Source organism: Terrapene carolina, unplaced genomic scaffold (assembly GCF_002925995.2).
Source record: "Terrapene carolina triunguis isolate 2854851 unplaced genomic scaffold, T_m_triunguis-2.0 Scaffold58, whole genome shotgun sequence".
Classification (NCBI taxonomy): domain Eukaryota; kingdom Metazoa; phylum Chordata; order Testudines; family Emydidae; genus Terrapene; species Terrapene triunguis.
This window is the reverse complement of record NW_020664409.1, coordinates 99,462,487-99,481,698: the sequence shown is the minus strand read 5'-3', so window position 1 is coordinate 99,481,698 and position 19,212 is coordinate 99,462,487. Positions and strand designations below refer to the sequence as shown.

The 19,212-nt window shown below is 45.3% G+C and overlaps 1 protein-coding gene across 1 annotated transcript in view; it reads right to left on the bottom strand.

Moving 5' to 3' along the window:
• Positions 1 to 19,212, bottom strand: part of TG (thyroglobulin) — a 207,687-nt gene that overhangs the window by 15,402 nt on the left and 173,073 nt on the right. The window contains exons 44-45 of the mRNA XM_026659965.1: positions 9,227 to 9,408; positions 3,982 to 4,069 (exon numbers count right to left, since the gene is read on the bottom strand). Coding sequence (XP_026515750.1) covers positions 3,982 to 4,069; positions 9,227 to 9,408 — 270 coding nt within the window. The remainder of the gene's footprint in view (positions 1 to 3,981; positions 4,070 to 9,226; positions 9,409 to 19,212) is intronic.

The following is a 19,212-nucleotide window of genomic DNA, read 5'->3' as shown; positions in this document are numbered from 1 at the left end:
AGATGGAGAACTGAACTGCGACACAGGGAGGCTAAGCGACTTTGCCCAACGTCACACACGAAGTCTATAGCAGAGCAGGGAATCAAACCTGCCTCTCTCAAGTCCCAGAGGAGCTCCTAACCACTGGGCCTTCCTTCCTCTCTTCCATGTGAAATTATTACAGCTCGTACAAAACACTCTGCAAGTCAATAAAGTTGAGTCATATCATGCAGCTTCCCTGTCTCAAACATTTCCATATACTAGAGATAGGCTCAAGATGTAAAAACTAGACACAGGGGCAAATTTGAACTGCTCATGGCTTGAAGTAAAGCTGGGGAAATAGTGAAAAATATACCTGTATTCAGAGATTTATGGAAAAATTTCCAGTTACCTGGGAAATCTAGAGAAGTAGGTAAATTCTGAGAAACGGTGTTTATGAATAGTGTATTCAAATGAATATTCTAAAATATGTTATCTAAATTACTCAGATTCAACTGGCTCTAGTTTGAGGGGGACCATTTGGACACATCTCTATCATACACAAGGATTTTGTATTTTACTGCCTTGAGATTACAGGGTTTTTCTCGTGTTATTGACTTGAAAGCACTTTGTGATGAGTCTATTCCATGCAAAGTCACACAAACCAATAGACTCATCAGCATGGTTTGCTTGGTGTGTAATGGAGCTGTCAGACAGTGTGCTGGAGCGATTTTCACCTGCCAGAAACGAAATGAAGAATTAGGAGAAGCTCAGTTAGAAACAAACGACTTACGTGGCCCAGGTAATATTTTTTATTGTTCCTCACCCACCTTGTCTCTCTAATATCCTGGACTGACACGGATACAACTACACTGCATGTTACAGTGGCCCATACACACACAACTTGTTAGACTGTATGATATACTCACAGATTTATGTGCAGTATGAAGCTGTGCACTGAATCAGACTGGGGTCCTATGGAAAAAATTGTGTGCGATGATGTATAAGTACAAGAGGATCAAATTAAGGTTGCACAGGCAACCTGAATTCTGGTATTTCCTAACTTTTAAGGGCTTGACTTTGCAACCTAAATAAAGCTCTTTTAACATCATTTTTGTTTGTTTTTTTAAAATCAAAGCATTAGTAAAGATGTGCCTGGACCGTGAAGTTTAGCTCCAACCTGAACCTGACACATGGAAGATTCAGATCTAACATTCCATTTTGGGCCCAGTTCTCATTATGAGCGATTTAGCTCCAAGCTGCTCAGAGAGCCTGAGATTCTAACGGATGAGTTTCTGGCTCCCTGTCTTGTGTTTTCACCACTAGACTACACCTTTCTACCTCCCTAGTGTCAGGCACCAGCTTTTTTGTAAGTGGCTATGGGAAAGTGAACTAATAATCTTTGTTGCAACTAATTTTCTTCTATGATCAGTTCTGAACTGACCAAAAGGGAGGCACAAAGAATGTAATATGTTCAGCTGGAAAGCATGAAACAAGACTGAAAGAGCTGGCTTAGATGTTGGCTGGCTAATATATAAATATTTGAAGAATGTGTACTCAAGCCAGAGAAAGCTATATAAACTCTTACTGATATGGGGAGTTTGAGAAGTAGTTAATCTTGCAAATACAAACAAGATCTCTAATGGGACAAGACGAGAGTGAAAGTTTGCTGAATCCTCCTTGATTTCTGTGGTTCTAAAACACTTCCTATGGGATCCATAAGCACTATCACATCTACCCCGCAATTAGCCGCTAGTATAGCCAATAAGTGGGCTATCTCCGTTCTCCTGCAAGATGAAACTTGCTGGCTAAATTGAGAACACACCTTTCCTTTTTATCCTGCTGGGTTTTGGCGGAGTCAGGGCCGGCGCAACCCATTAGGCGACCTAGGCGGTTGCCTAGGGCGCTACAATTTGGGGGGCGACGACCGCGGCGGTATTTCGGCGGCGGGACCTTCCGCTGCCTCTGTGGGGGGCGGCATTTCGGGGCGGGACCTTCCGCCGCCTAGGGCGGCAGAAAAGCTGGCGGCGCTCCTGGGCGGAGTGCATCTCTGTTCCATTTGGAGTCTCATAAAAGTCACTTATCTAAGTACATTGGTAACCAGACAGAATTGTGTGACTGTTCCTGCAAGAGTTCCCGATGAAATGACGGCTCCCCAGGGAGTCAACTCTTCTCTGCTTTAAATAAAGTGACTATATCTGCTATAGCACCACAGTGGCCATCTTCTGTAGCCCAGATCTCAGTTGGTTTTAAAATGCTCTCTGCCCTGCAATCGGAAACAAATTTATTCACAGCTTGTAGCCCAACTTCAGCTAAAACGCCCTCCCGACTCACCAAAACAAAACCTCTACCCATTCAGCCATCCCATCTCTTCAGGGAGACACTGGGAAAAGAGAGCTCTAGCCACAACGCTAGACATTAATTAAAAGACACTATTGGACCAGGTGAATGGAGGACATGGAGAGAGAAAATTGCTGTTGAAACACTATGGCCCCAATTCAAGAATGCACTATAAGCATGTGCTTAAGGGTAAGTATCTGCTTAAGTGCTTTGCTCAGTCAAGGTCTTTATTAGCAATGATGCGAGATGTTGCCTTTACTGACTCTCTGACACTTCTGGCCTGGGAAGGAAGGAAGCAGATGCTTCTCATGGCAGTGAAAAGCCCCAACTGCTAGCTGGAAACTAAGCTGCCCAGCCTTGACTTCTCTGGAGGGACACGTCTAAACAAGTTTGAAAATCTCCAAATAAAACAAGTAAAAGCTGATTAACCTTCATAATCTGCAGTTATCCACTACAGAAGAGGATACTTGCAGCCCAGTAGAATAAAATAAATAATGGAGATATTCTATCTCCTAGAACTGGAAGGGACCTTGAAAAGTCATCGAGTCCAGCCCCCTGCCTTCACTAGCAGGACCAAGTACCAATTTTGCCCCAGATCCCTAAGTGGCCCCCTCAAGGATTGAACTCACAACCCTGGGTTTAGCAGGCCAATGCTCAAACCACTGAGCTATCCCTCCCTTAGGGGTTTGGGCTTCGGTACTTATCAAAACCATTAAAAAATTGTTTGAGAAGCTGTTTCTAGCTGGAGTTTTAACCCTTTCTTTTAAAACTTGATGCTGCTTCTCCACATAATGTGAGTAACCCCCTAGAGTCACAAAAAGGAACCCCCTCAGGCTAAGGTCAGACATGCTTGGCTTAGGCCCTGATCTTGCAAACACTCATGTATATGAGTAACTTTCCCAGTGAACTCTCGGAAGGTGCAGCCAAGGCGCAGAGGAGAAAGATGGCTTTAAGTGACCATCACACACCACACAGGTTTTGGTTGCTCTGGGAACTAATGCGAACGCTGGTTGAATTATAGCATCCCAGAAGGCTGCTCTAACTTATGGCAGTCTTGCCACTGCTGCCATGGGACTGCTCTGCAACCAAGAATGGCCGCAGCACAAAGTGGTCCTACCGTGCTCCTGCACTGGGGAAGTTTTCCAGGGACCACTGAAGTTCCTTTGTGGCCTGTCAGTGCCACCAGAGAGGTGGACAGGGACTGGTTCAGGGCCCAGAGTCTGGTGCAGTGACCTGCCCAAGGTCACACAGGTTATCTGTGGCAGAGCTGGAAAATGAAGCTAGATCTCCTGAGTCCCAGCCCAGTGCTTTAACCTGATCATCCATCCTCTCTAGTCGGAAGGTCATCATTAAGCTTCTCATCGTTGGGCAAACAGTCAGTGGTAAAGCTCCATTGACTTCAACAGGAGCGGTCTTAAACCAATGCTGAGCGCATCTCAAAATTCTACCCCTTTCCCTTTTGTGCTTTATCAAGAATCATCATCCTTTTAAAAAAAAAAAAAAGTCTATTGACCATGGATGACTTATGCCCAGTACCACGTAAAGAAGGAAAAGCTGGTCCAGTGACTTGTCCAATGTAGAGCAGAGACAAAACCAGACCAGACGACCCTGGTTTTGGTTTCACAAACTCCACATCCAAACACCAAGGTAAGACAGATCTTACCTGCTCTGAGAGGAGCTCACAGGCACATGGTACATGAAGACATTCCCTCTGGAGTTATCAGCCCAGTCCTTGGCCATGCTGATAATGGGACAGGTGATAAAGTGGTCACTGAAAAGAGGCAAAGAGGAGACAATTATTACGTAACTAGAAAAGACTTTAAATCATCTTTCTATTTTTGACAGCAGGCTTCCTCGTGTCTCCCAGAACGGCTTCTGCCTCCTATATCTGCCTTTCTCCCTAGTGGAGTGAGCCAGCTCCCCTGCACACCCACGCTCCACAGGGAGAAGGAAAGGGCAATTATAGCCAATGTCGTTTAGAAAGCTCTAAAAATTATGCTCTAAATTATGCTTTTCCATGCATAATAATGTTGCATATTTAAAATCTGATATCTTAGGAGCTTGCAGGCCTAGGAAGCATTCTCTGATTGATTCCTGGATTTCTAATGGTATAGATCTCCTACTTCTTGCTCCAGTGGTTTGCAAAATATGTATTCAGTAACGTTTTGTGAAAGCACTTAAATAGCTCATTGATTAAGGCTGAATATCGCCCATTCTGGATCGCGGATCTGTGTAATTTTGGAGGGAACTTCTGCGTTTGGGAGAAGGAAAGGAACATTTATTTGGCATGTCTTAAAAGGCATCCATTTGACACTGCTTGGGGATACGGAATAGGATAAGCAGTTGTCTGGGAGAGATGGCTTTGTGGGCAGAGTAAAGGGTAAAGTGATTCCAGTTACATGACAAATCTAATTTACCACATGGATCGGAAATTTATCAAATAGAAATCACCACCACACACTTGTATTATATGCACAAAGACTTCACACAAGACAGTATGTGTGTGTATACATCCAGATCTACATACATATGCATACATGGATGAAAGTCAGAGATTTCAATTCTTGTACATTGCAGTGAACATGCTACCCTTGCTGCTACATAGAGCTTTTATAGGAACTGCCATAAGTGAGTGGTGAGGGGAAAGAATATGTAAGAGGAGCACAACAATTAATTTCTTTATTTAAGCATTTCAACTACACGGCCCCTCCCTAGGGCAGCTATTTTAGTTGACCAAAATTTATTTTAAGTTCACAGAACCTCAGCTTAGAAACCACAAAGACATGGGCTGACCGACCACAACTCTCTGTAGGAGTTACGGTAGGCAACACCCATCGAAAACTAAAGCCACTATTCTTTGTAAATCTGTAAGCATGAGGTTTTATCAGAGCGGATGGTCTTTGAAATATCAGGAGCTACATCACTTTGAGACCATTCATTCTGAAGGAAGATTCTGAAATCAACTGGCCATTAAAAGCTAAATTCTGTGCAGGAGGAGCAGGGAAAGGAGTCAAATATTCTAGAGAAATTTAAAAAAACAAAAATGAGATACTGCAACACTTTAAAACCTGTGCATCTCTGCAAACACCTATTACGATTCTAGGAGCAGAAGAAGCTTGCATAATTGAAAAAAAAGTTTCCTTGTGTATTTTAAGAATAGAAACAAATAGCATGGAGAGTACGTGTGGTTTTGTGTACCTTCTTATAGCTCAGAAAATACTGTATAGAAAAAAAAACGGTGAAACAATTTAAACCCAGAAAAAATATCTAAGAATATTACCAAAGCAAATTAAAAACAAAAACAAAATCCAGAAATACTCCTAAATTGTAATACATAGGGCACGTGGGTTACAACTTAACCACTTAAGCTTCTTTCTCATGGTCTATGACCCCACTAGAACTTGACTGAAAAATGATAGCCCCATAACATGAAAGTGGTCTGGGTTTATATATTTACCCAATTATTTTTTAAACCCTTCTTCTTCCCTATCTAGCCATCTTCAGTATTTATAAGTTATGTATCACCACCTTCTCCTCTCTGAAATGTCTGCTATAGCCTGGAGTAAATATTAGGGTGGAAGTGTTGTCTAGTGGTTAAAACAAGGGACTTGAACTTTGGTGACCTGGGTTCTGTTATGGGTCCTTCTACTTACTCACTGTATGAGTTTGGGCAACTCACTTATCTCTGTGAATCAATTTACTCATCTGATAAATGTGGATAATAATATCCACCCCTGATGGTGGGTGCTCTGGGGCTTGTTTAGTGTTTATAGCTAGGGCCCTACCAAATTCACGGTCTGTTTTGGTCTGTTTTAGTCAATTTCACAGTCATAGGATTTTTAAAATTGTAAATTTCATGATTTCAGCTATTTAAATCTGAAATTTCAGGGTGTTGTAATTGTAGGGATCCTGACCCAAAAAGGAAGTGTGAGGGGAGGGGGGATCAGGGCCAGCTCCAAGGTTTTTGCCGCCCCAAGCGGCGGGAAAAAAAAAAAAAAGCCGTGATCACGATCGGCGGCAGCTCCACTGCCCCGCTTTCTTCTTCGGCGGCAATTCGGCGGCAGGTCCTTCCCTTGGAGAGGGACCGAGGGATCCGCCGCCGAATTGGCGCCGAAGAGCCCGACTTCCCCTTGGCCGCCCCAAGCACCTGCTTGCTGGGCTGGTGCCTGGAGTCGGCCCTGGGGAGGATACAAGGTTATTGTAGGGGGAGTTGCGGTACTGTTACCCTTATTTCTGCGCTGCTGCTGGCAGCGGCGCTGCCTTCCGAGCTGGGCAGCTAGAGAGCAGCGGCTGCTGGCCGGGAGCCCAGCTCTGAAGGGAGAGCCACAGCCAGCAGCAGCGCAGAAGTAAGGACGGCAGGGTATGGTATTGCCACCTTTACTTCTGCACTGCTTCCTGCAGAGCTGGGCCCTCAGTCAGCAGCCGCCACTCTCCAGCTGCCCAGCGTTGCAGGCAGCGCAAAAGTAAGAGTGGGAATACTGCAACCCCCCTAAAATAACCTTGAGGCCCCCCTGCAACTCCCTTTTGGGTCAGGACTCCCACTTTGAGAAACGCTGGTCTCCCCATGAAATCTGTATAGTATAGTGTAAAAGCACCCAAAAGACCAGGTATCATGGGGGGGAGACCAGATTTCACCGTACGTGATGCATTTTTCATGGCCATGAATTTGGTAGGGTCCTATTTATAGCATATTTTGAGGCAGGCCCTCGAATGAAAGACGTGACAGAAGGGAAGTACCAAGTCTGAATGTTATAATGGCTCCTTGCTGAGGTAGCCATCGCACGGGCTGAGAGGTGGTGCCTCTTGTGAGTGACAGATTTACATATAATGGAATTTCCATGCAGCACTCCCACAAGTTATCATAATTCTCCCCATGGTTTTTAGCATGTTTAGTACTAGGATCCATACTGGAATAAGTTGTACGTAGACACTATAGTGATTGGCACCCCATAAATATGACAGACAGATGGATGGACATGGCCGGAAAACCCAGCATAGTGGTATTCTTGATAAAAAATCCCCAAATATCATTTCAAGGAGCAAACTGCAGCCTGCTATCTGCTTCTTGCTTCTTTTCTCCTGGGCCACAATGCACAGGCGCACCAGGCCCACTCAGAGGCCTTTCACAAACACATTCATTCATTGGATTCTTGGATCCGATTTTCTACATTAACCTTGGCTCACTTTCAGCTCCCTCTCCCGCGGCAGTGGCCTGCAATGCAAACGAAGGCTGACAGGCTACTGAAAAGGAAAGCATGCCTCCGGTGGTATGCAGAGTGACACAAGTGGAGTACCATACTATGTAGCACAGACAGTGGAAATCAAAACACTGCAGCAGCCAGGGCTCCTGGAGAAGCAAGTGTGAAACAGACGGGTCTTCACATTGAGACAGCCCAGCAAGTCAAACTAACCCACCTCTAAATACATCTACTTGGGAATAAGGAGAAATCTTCACAACAAACCTGTATGCAGGGCCGTCCCTAGCTATTCTGGGCCCTACGCAGTCCCCCTGTGGGGGGTGGGGTGGGGCCCCAGGCCTTTGTGTGAGGGGGTGGGTACTGGCCCCAGGCCTCCACAGTGGGGGGTGGGCACAGGGCTGGCTTGGGGGACGGGGGGAACCACCCCCCAGCACTTACCAGCGGCGCAGCTGGGGCAGGGCCGCTGCACTTCCCGCTGACGGTGAGTGGGGGCAGGGCAGGGGCGGAGCAGGGGCTGGAGCAGCACGCAGCTGCGCAGGGTACCAGGAAATTTGGTGCCCCGAATTTCCTGGTGCCCTATGCAGCTGCGTACTTCGCATATGGGTAAGGACGGTCCTGCCTGTATGCTAACCAAAGATAGCAAAGAGTAGTTTCTGCAAAGAGGAAGGCTTTCTAATCTATTCCAATTAAACATGAAGGGCCAGATTTTAGCCACCTTTGCAGGGGTGCAGTGGAGGAGAAGGTGCACGGAGGGAGCCAGGAAGTATTAGTGCACTAATTTAGGAGATTGGTATTTTACAGTCACTGTGCACTGGTGTAAATGACTACACAAGGTGCCAGGAAATGAAGCATCAAACTCAAAGGCTTTCTCTGCCTTAGTTTAGCTGTCTGTGGAATGGGATCAATAATACACAGAGGTGGTGTGACAATTAGTTAATGCCCAACTCTGCAAGTCTTCTGTGTAAGCAGATCCCATTGTTTTCCATAGGAGAGCCATTTGTGGAGCGCTTTCCAGAAAGGATAAATTATATTTTTACACTTTGATAACATACATATGAGTGCAAAGGCCAACATTTTGAAATCTGACTCTCTGAACATAGCAGGCATCTAAATCCACACTCAGCCACCTAAATAAAAGTTACCAGTTTTCAAAGTTTTTGGACTTGTCTAGTTCCTTCAAGAGCTGCTGTAAGGTGCTCCGAACCTCTGAAAATCAGGCCAGTTATTTAGGTATCGAATTGTGCATGATGGTGGCAAACCTTAGTCACCTATCTTTGAAAAATGTGGTCCAGGAACTGTCATACTGTAATGAGGATCACCTGGGTGAGAAAATCCCTTCTTCAAACCAAATCATCTTCAATAGCAAAGGGTACCTAGACAAATATTGTCCGGTAACCTTTTTGGTCTCAATATTTTTTTTACTCCAAAATGCACCTGATGTGGAAAATCCATTTTCAAAAGGGCACCAAAACCATTTCATCTCCCTCCTTTTACTAACAGCGCATGGCTATTAGAAGATTTAAAATAAACAAAAAGAAAAAGAAAAAAGAACCCCAAACAGCCAGCCTACTATGCAATCCAAATCCTACAGCCTCCTTTTCCCATCTCTCGATGCAGGTGCTTGTAAGGTCCTCACCACCATAGTATCTGAGTGTGTATTTGACAATGATGAAAACCCAAACCTGTTTAACCCCGAATCACACAACAGAATCCTAAAATGAATTTCTTACCGTGTGGCGTTCTCCAAAGCCCGGGAAAATGATGCATAATCGGCAGTCGAGTGCTGGAGGGAATAGTACCAGGCAGCTGCATCTTCAATGAAGGAATTGGAGTCCTCTCCTCCGAGGGAATTTTGCAGAGCCTGATAAAAGGCTGTTTTGCTATTGGCTCGTCCTTGACTTTCTTCAAATTTCTAAGAGCAAAATCAGGGTCTTTTTTAAAAACGAAAGTTCAACGTTCCACAGAATGCCCTGTACATAGGCTCAAACCACCCTCTGCAGAATCACACGGGGAGACAGCACTCTTCATGCTGATGAACTCCCATGGGAAGGCAGAGTGCTGTCTCCAACCCCTGCCATTATCATACAAAGATGCCCCTCTGCTGAGGCTCTGTGGGGGTTTACGGGAAGGATGCAGTAGGGGGATGCTGCTCTCTGCTGCATAGTCCTTGGATTTGCATCTGAAAATCGAAGCAGCAGGTAATTCGGCTTGGAGCTGCATTACCTCCCTCTGAGTCCTCTTCATGGCTACTACAAAGAAGCCATAGGGGGACCCAGCCATTAGCAGTGCAGATGCACTAGGGGCTACACTGCCAAGGTGAGGGGCAGTTCCAGGATAGAGGGGAAATCCCTTCCCCACAGATGCCTGAGATCTACAAGGATACAAGAGGGTGCAACCTTCACACTCAGGGCCGGCTCTAGGATTTTTGCAGCCCAAAGCAAAAACAATTTTGGCCGCCCCCACCTTCTTTAATTACCCCACCCGCGGCCCCGCCTCAACTCCGCCCCTTCCCCAAATCCCCAGCCCTGCCTCCTCCCCCCAGGCTCCCAAGCCTGGGACGGAGGGGGAGCAGCGGCGCGCGAAACGGCCGCTCGGGATCTCCCCTTCCCTCCCAGGTTTGAGAGCCTGGGAGGGAGGGGGGGACCCCGAGCCGCCCCGGCGTGCGAAACAGCTGATTCGTGCGCCTCTGCTCCCCCTCCCTCCCAGGCTTGAGAGCCTGGGAGGGAGGGCGAGTAGCGGTGTACTAATTGGCTGTTTCGCGCGCCATGGCGAGCTAGGGCGGCCGGGGCACATTTTTAGGGGTGGCATTCTGGCGCCGGCCATGCCACCCCTAAAAATGTGCTGCCCCAAGCACCAGCTTGTTTTGCTGGTGCCTAGAGCCGGCCCTGTTCACACTTCACAATCCTCCAGACCCTCCCCATCATACTGGGAAGCTCCCTGCCGGGAAGCCCTCTCATGGCTTCTTCCAGGGTGAGTCAATATAGCCCAAAGAAAATGGGGGATCAAACTTCAGTTATACTAAAGAGACCACAGGTCAGATCCTCAGCTGGTGTAAAGTCAGAGGGTGCACACATGTGACCACAGGAGTAAGGAGGGGTGGAGGAGACAGGACCAAGGCAAAAAGACTTCTGTTCCTATGGGAATCCAGAGATCGGCAGGCAGAGAGCTGTCTCATGCCATGCCCAGTTTCCCGTCCCTGTTCTTGATGGAGCCAACAAGTCCTGGAGGCTTTTGACATCTCTGTTATTTAGGGCTGTTATCTGTTATCCTTTTAGATCTTTCACATTCTGTTTTTAAATGGCAGAATTGATTCCAGGTTTGGAAACAGAGCAACTTCTTTAAAAGCTTGAAACGAGATTTCCTGTCTGCAGGAGACACTTGCACAGGTGCATGGGGGCTGAAATTTGGTAAGATATTTTTAAAACATTCCCGATAGAAACATCTAATAAGCTGTCTTTATCATCATGGCTGGCCCTCCTGAAACAAAACAGATCTAAATCTGCCCAGTCAAATTACTATAGATACTTCTACTGAATATTTTATTTTGTTGACCTGCATCTGTTTTTCCTCAAACAACTCAAAAAATCTTTCCACTACCCTGCATAGAATGTACCAAAAGCTACAGAAGGAATAATTGCTTTTCCAATAGATTCATAGAAATTAGAGATGGGAAAAAAAGTCTCAAGTCACAAAATCCATCCCCTGTTGCCATCCTAGGATGGTCCTTACTACTCATTCTAGTGTTCTTTCCAGTCCAGTTTTCAATGACCTTTATCATGGGATCTGAAAGGCCCATAGATAATGGGTAAGTGATGGGATAAAACACAAAGAAAAGTGAAAGAGGAGTAATGTGCCCTGTTAGTTGCACAATTTCAGTGCAGCTTGGTTTCTTTCCCTCTTTTTTTTCTTATTTTTAGGTGGTTCTGTCATCTAATTTGTTTCCATTTCACTGAGTGAATTAAGGGTGTACATAAGTGCACATTTTTCGGCAAGAAACTGAAACATTATCACTAAGGAACTGATTCAAAGCCCTTTGAAGTCAGTAGCTGTCTTTCTATTCATGTCCATGGAAGATCAGGTCTTTAGGGGCTGGCTGCATCACTGCATTTCTAATGATCTAGTAGCCTCTTTCATTGAAGAATTGGTGCTGATGGATTTGAGCAATTTAGAAAGGGAGGAGTGGGGTAAAGAGGATAATCTTTTACAGATAGTGCCCAGTCCTGCTAACTGCTGAACACCTTGCATGATCCAGTCCTTATTGCACGTTTTAATTTTATATTTAGTGATGGACAGTGTGACGTTGCACCCCATAAGACTTTATGGAAATATGCTTATGAATGTATATATGACATAACTGGAATATGTTTTATGCTACATATGCCATGTAACATATCTCTGTAAAGGTTATGATCTACTGAATCTATTCCTTCTATTTGTATGCATGTATCATTTTTGTATTCGAAGTTATGAATATTGGCTGTGTAGTTGCTTGATTTTAAGTAGCCTTAGTAAAGCATTTGGTCAGCTTCTTGAGAAAGGAATGTGCAAGTTAAGTGCCCAATCAAGAAACACTTAACAGACAATGGATCTTGGAAGGCTCCAATCCACATAAGAAGTCTACTTGAGGACGTTCAAGGTAGCATGTGAACCACGGCTGTTACCTGTAAGTTCTGAGTCATGCATGGACATGTGACTTGCCCCTGTGACTCCAAAACTCCATCTTGTAGCTGGGATTCTACACAGGGGGAGGGAGGGGTGTCCACCCACAAGAGAAAGTCTATTTAAACCCCTGGAAGACCCCTCCATTTTGTCTTCAGCTGGCTCAAGAGATAGCCTCTCCAGCCCCAAAGGATACCTGAAAGAAACTGGAACAAAGGACAGTATCCAGGGTGTGTGTGTGATTGCTGGACCCAGACTAGAAGGAGACTAGTCTGTAAAAGGAAGCTTACTGGAACACCTCTGAGAGTGAGGTTTTATCTGTATTCAGTTTTCTTACTGTATTAGGTTTAGATTTGCGTGTTTTATTTTATTTTGCTTGGTAATTCACTTTGTTCTGTCTGTTATTACTTGGAATCACTTAAATCCTACTTTTTGTATTTAATAAAATCACTTTTTACTTATTAATTAAGCCAGAGTATGTATTAATACCTGGGGGGGGGCAAACAGCTGTGCATCTCTCTCTGTCAGTGTTATAGAGGGCGAACAATTTATGAGTTTACCCTGTATAAGCTTTATACAGGGTAAAATGGATTTATTTGTGGTTTGGATCCCATTGGGAGTTGGGCATCTGAGTGTTAGAGACAGGAACACTTCTTACGCTGCTTTCAGTTAAGCCTGCAGTTTGTGGGAGATGGTTCAGACCTGGGTCTGTGTTTGTAACCAGCAAGCGTGTCTGGCACAACCAGGCAGGGCTCTGAAGTCCCAATCTGGCAGGGAAAGCAGGGGCAGAGGTAGTCTCAGCACATCAGTTGGCAGTTCCCAAGGGGTTTTCTGTGATTCAACCCATCACAGACACATTATATTATTCAACAGCTGCCACAGATGCTAAGGGAATGATGAAACATCAGGCTCATTCACTTAGAAGAACACTTTACAGTGCTTGGATTACAATTTTTGTCACCCCAAAAATGTCCTAAGAATTTTGGGGCCCTTTCTCAGCAGTCAGATCATAAAATTGAGTCACTAGGGTCTTATGAGTCAGCTATCACCATGGGAACAGAGCTGGCCGAAAAATGGAATTTCTGTCTCCTTGGAAATTCTGAGATTTTGAAATTTGGTTTTGTCCTGAATTGAAAAGTTGAATTTTTCACAAAACCAAATATTCTGAAATATTTTCTTTTGAATTCATCGTTTTGACTATATTATATTATAAAGAATCAGAATGATAAAGTCAAAATGAAATGTTTGGCCTTATTGAAATGAAACTTTTAAATAATTTCTCAGTGAAAATCTCAATGAAGTTGATACATTCCCACAAAACATTTCAATCATCAGCTCAGCATATTCCAGCAGAACAATTTTCCACTTGAAAATTTTCAGTCAGCTCTAATAGGAAACATTTTCCAAAGAGGGCTTAACATAATAGATAGTAGTAGATTTATAGAAAGAACTGCAGCCTATGTCAAATAATCTACATTCTACAAACTCTTTCAGAGCTACGGTTTACCGAGCTCAGGAATTATAGACTCGTGGGCCTTCAGTATTATAAAAAAACTAGGTAAGAAAATCCTTAAAAACAATGGGCCAGGTTCAGTGGTATGTTGCTTTGCACTGTTTTGGTGACAAGAAGCAGTCATGAACATGGCTTAACTGACTATCACCCTGAGTTTACAGTTCCTTTCATTGTGGGAGCAAAACTCTAGCATGCCAATGAATTTGGCCCAGTATATTATAAAGCACCTAACTGAGTAGCATATGGTAGAGACAAACCATCACATCTTCTGTAAGGCTAAATGGTACCTCTCCAATGTGTTAGAATAGTGTTAAGAGTTAGCCCTCAAACAGAGTGGATAAGGGGAACAAGTGTATATAGTGATTTTAGTTTTTCAAATGGCTTTTGACTAAGTCCCTCACAGGAGCCTATTAAGAAAACTTGCTAGGCAAGAGGTGAGAAGCTCAGCACAACTCTGTCACGGATTCAAGCTAGTTAAGAGATGAAATAAAGAGTTGGAATTAAAGAGTCAATTCTCATCACAGACAGAGCTCAATAGCAGGTTTTTCCCCTGAGGTCATTACAGTTACAAACTCCTGCAATGGGTTCCATGCAGGTGAGGTCCTGTGCTCTTGAGAAGCCCCACTGACTGCAGATGCTGTGGGTGTATGGGACCGTCTGCACAGCTCAGACTGCATATATGGGATAAATGCATAATACTGCTAACTTTCTTTCCATCCATCCATCTACCCACCCACCATTTCCTGACTGTGCAAGACAGCCTGGGTCTGTACTAGGGTGGGTGTACCAGCAGAGAAAAGACAGAAAAAGCCAAAACCTTAGTCCACCAACTAAACAGAATTCAAACTCCCACCATGGCTACGCAGCCCTCCTTGCAATCCATGTTCTATCTACTGTGTACTAAACACACTGTGTGTACACACGCACACACAACATGCATTAGACTTTTAGACCATAAAGGACCTTAGATCATCTAGTCTGAGGGTATGCCTACACTACGGGGACTGTATTGGCATAGCTACATGTTGCCGTAGCTATGCTGGCATAACCCCGCAGCGTAGAGAGAGCTTACACCCCCGCAAGTGACAATGGCTACCCTACATTGATGGAAGCTGTCTTCTATCGATGTAGCTGCATCTACACTAGGGGTCAGGTCAGCATAGCTATTTCAGTCAGGGATGTGTTTTTTTCACATCACTGACAGATGTAGGTATGAGGAGCTAACTCCTGTGTATCACAGGCTGTAGATTTTCACCCACTTTCCCCTTTATTGAGACCAATAACTTGTGTTTGACTAAAACATATCATCCAAAAGGCATCTAAGTCTTAATCTGTAGACTTCAATAGATGTGGAATCCACCGCTTCCCTTGGTAGTCTGTTCCAATTGTTATTCATCCCCCACTGTTAAAAATGTTGCCTTATTTCTAATATGAATTTGTCTGGCTTTAACTTCCAGCTATTGGATCTTGTTCTGACTTTCTCTGCTTCAGGGAGATATTAGGTTACTTCAACCCACTCACTGGCCAGTGCCTGGGGGGATGGGGCCATGGCTCCACCTCCTCTCCACCATTTTCTCAACAACTTACTAAAAAGGAGGGGAAGGAAATACCAGGTGCACAGCCTCTGCCCTCCCCCTAAATATCCCCACCTTGATCAAGGTATCACTGACATGGCTGAACCAGTGCACTGGGGGGAGATCTTATTTCTGTATATTGCTCTGTGCAGCCTTGCTGGCACTAGTCAAAATCTAGCCCTTACATTGTGAGCTCTTCAGAATAAGGACCATGCCTCCTTTTATGATTGGAAAGCACCTTGTGCATTGTGGGCACTAGTGGAAAGAAATCACAAATACCACCCCCACCACCAGATTCTGTAGATCTACACCAGTGGTTCTCAAATCGTGGCCCAATCAGCACACAGCTGCGGCCTATATGACATCCTCAAGGCCACACAGGTACTGTATGTATTGTATAGATGCAGCCCACATAACACATAGAGAGCTGCATATGTGCCTCAGTGGTAAATAGGTTGAGAACTACTGCCTGGGGTACAGAACTCTGTGATAAATATTTCCCAAGAGCTGACATGTACAAATATCCTATGTTACAACACCTGCTATTGGGGAAGCACTGTGGTTTAATGGGTGAAATTCACAAACAGCAACAAGCCTTGTTCCACTTAAGCCCTATTTGGAAGTCTCTATCTATTTTAGGGCTTGTCTACACTTGAAATGCTACAGTGGCACAGCTGCGCTGCTGTAGTGCATCAGTGTAAACACTGACTACCTACGCTGACAGGTGAGCAAGCAGGCTGGCTAACCTAGTGAGGAGGGCTTTAAACTAGGTTCACCGGGGGAAGGAGACCAAAGCCCTGAGGTAAGTGGGGAAATGGGATACCGGGAGGAAGCACGAGCAGGAGAGTGCAAGAGGGGAGGACTCCTGTCTCAGACTGAGAAAGCGGGACAATCAGCGCGTTATCTTAAGTGCCTATACACAAATGCAAGAAGCCTGGGAAACAAGCAGGGAGAACTGGAAGTCCTGGCACAGTCAAGGAACTAGGATGTCATTGGAATAACAGAGACTTGGTGGGATAACTCACATGACTGGAGTACTGTCATGGATGGATATAAACTGTTCAGGAAGGACAGGCAGGGCAGAAAAGGTGGGGGAGTTGCATTGTATGTAAGAGAGGAGTATGACTGCTCAGAGCTCCGGTATGAAACTGCAGAAAAACCTGAGAGTCTCTGGATAAAGTTGAGAAGTGTGAGCAACAAGGGTGATGTTGTGGTGGGAGTCTGCTATAGACCACCAGACCACGGGGATGAGGTGGACGAGGCTTTCTTCCGGCAACTAGCAGAAGTTACTAGATCGCAGGCCCTGGTTCTCATGGGAGACTTTAATCACCCTGATATCTGCTGGGAGAGCAATACAGCGGGGCACAGACAACCCAGGAAGTTTTTGGAAAGTGTAGGGGACAATTTCCTGGTGCAAGTGCTGGAGGAACCAACTAGGGGCAGAGCTCTTCTAGACCTGCTTCTCACAAACTGGGAAGAATTAGCAGGGGAAGCAAAAGTGGATGGGAACCTGGGAGGCAGTGACCATGAGATGGTCAAGTTCAGGATCCTGACACAAGGAAGAAAGGAGAGCAGCAGAATACAGACCCTGGACTTCAGAAAAGCAGATTTTGACTCCCTCAGGGAACTGATGGGCAGGATCCCCTGGGAGAATAACAAGAGGGGGAAAGGAGTCCAGGACAGCTGGCTGTATTTTAAAGAATCCTTATTGAGGTTGCAGGAAAAAAACATCCCAATGTGTAGAAAGAACAATAATTTTGGCAGGCGACCAGCTTGGCTTAACAGTGAAATCCTTGCTGACCTTAAACGCAAAAAAGAAGCTTACAAGAAGTGGAAGATTGGACAAATGACCCGGGAGGAGTATAAAAATATTGCTCAGGCATGCAGGAGTGAAATCAGGAAGGCCAAATCACACTTGGAGTTGCAGCTAGCAAGAGATGTTAAGAGTAACAAGAAGGGTTTCTTCAGGTATGTTAGCAACAAGAAGAAAGTCAAGGAAAATGTGGGCCCCTTACTGAATGAGGAAGGCAACCTAGTAACAGAGGATGTGGAAAAAGCTAATGTACTCAATGCTTTTTTTGCCTCTGTCTTCACGAACAAGGTCAGCTCCCAGACTGCTGCACTGGGCAGCACAATATGGGGAGAAGGTGACCAGCCCTCTGTGGAGAAAGAAGTGGTTTAGGACTATTTAGAAAAACTGGACGAGCACAAGTCCATGGGGCCGGATGCGCTGCATCCGAGGGTGCTAAAGGAGTTGACGGATGTGATTGCAGAGCCATTGGCCATTATCTTTGAAAACTCATGGCGATTGGGGGAGGTCCCGGATGACTGGAAAAAGGCTAATGTAGTACCCATCTTTAAAAAAGGGAAGAAGGAGGATCCGGGGAACTACAGGCCAGTCAGCCTCACCTCAGTCCCTGGAAAAATCATGGAGCAGGTCCTCAAGGAATCAATTCTGAAGCACTTAGAGGAGAGGAAAGTGATGAGCAACAGTCATGTCTGACTAACCTAATTGCCTTCTATGAGGAGATAACTGCCTCTGTGGATGAGAGGAAAGCAGTGGATGTGTTATTCCTTGACTTTAGCAAAGCTTTTGATACGGTCTCCCACAGTATTCTTGCCACCAAGTTAAAGAAGTATGGGCTGGATGAATGGACTATAAGGTGGGTAGAAAGCTGGCTAGATCGTCGGGCTCAACGGGTAGTGATCAACGGCTCCATGTCTAGTTGGCAGCCGGTTTCAAGTGGAGTGCCCCAGGGGTCGGTCCTGGGGCCGGTTTTGTTCAATATCTTCATTAATGAACTGGAGGATGGCGTGGACTGCACTCTCAGCAAGTTTGCAGATGACACTAAACTGGGAGGAGTGGTAGATACGCTGGAGGGTAGGGATAGGATACAGAGGGACCTAGACAAATTAGAGGATTGGGCCAAAAGAAATCTGATGAGGTTCAGCAAAGACAAGTGCAGAGTCCTGCACTTAGGACGGAAGAATCCCATGCACTGTTACAGACTAGGGACCGAATGGCTTGGAAGCAGTTCTGCAGAAAAGGACCTAGGGGTTACAGTGGACGAGAAGCTGGATATGAGTCAACAGTGTGCCCTTGTTGCCAAGAAGGCTAACAGCATTTTGGGCTGTATAAGTAGGGGCATTGCCAGCAGATCGAGGGACGTGATCATTCCCCTCTATTCGACATTGGTGAGGCCTCATCTGGAGTACTGGGTTCAGTTTTGGGCCCCACACTACAAGAAGGATGTGGAAAAACTGGAAAGAGTCCAGCGGATGGCAACAAAAATGATTAGGGGGCTGGAGCACATGACTTATGAGGAGAGGCTGAGGGAACTGGGATTGTTTAGTCTGCAGAAGAGAAGAATGAGGGGGGATTTGATAGCTGCTTTCAACTACCTGAAAGTGGGTTCCAAAGAGGATGGATCTAGACTGTTCTCAGTGGTACCTGATGACAGAACAAGGAGTAATGGTCTCAAGTTGCAGTGGGGGAGGTTTAGGTTGGATATTAGGAAAAACTTTTTCACTAGGAGGATGGTGAAGCACTGGAATGGGTTACCTAGAGAGGTGGTGGAATCTTCTTCCTTAGAGGTTTTTAAGGTCAGGCTTGACAAAGCCCTGGCTGGGATGATTTAGTTGGGAATTGGTCCTGCTTTGAGCAGGGGGTTGGACTAGATGACCTCCTGAGGTCCCTTCCAACCCTGATATTCTATGATTCTATGAGAGTTTTTTCCGTCAGCGTAGGGAATCCATTTCCCCAAGAAGCGGTACCTAGGTTGACAGAAAAATTCTTCCACTGACCTAGTGCTGTCCACACTGGGGTAAAGTCGGCTTAACTATGATGCTCAGAGTTGTGGGTTTTTCACATCCCTGAGCAACGTAGATAAACCAACTTAATTTTCTAGTGCAGACCAGGTCTCGGGCATTTATATGGCCCCCATTACTACAATAGCTGAGCGCCTCATAA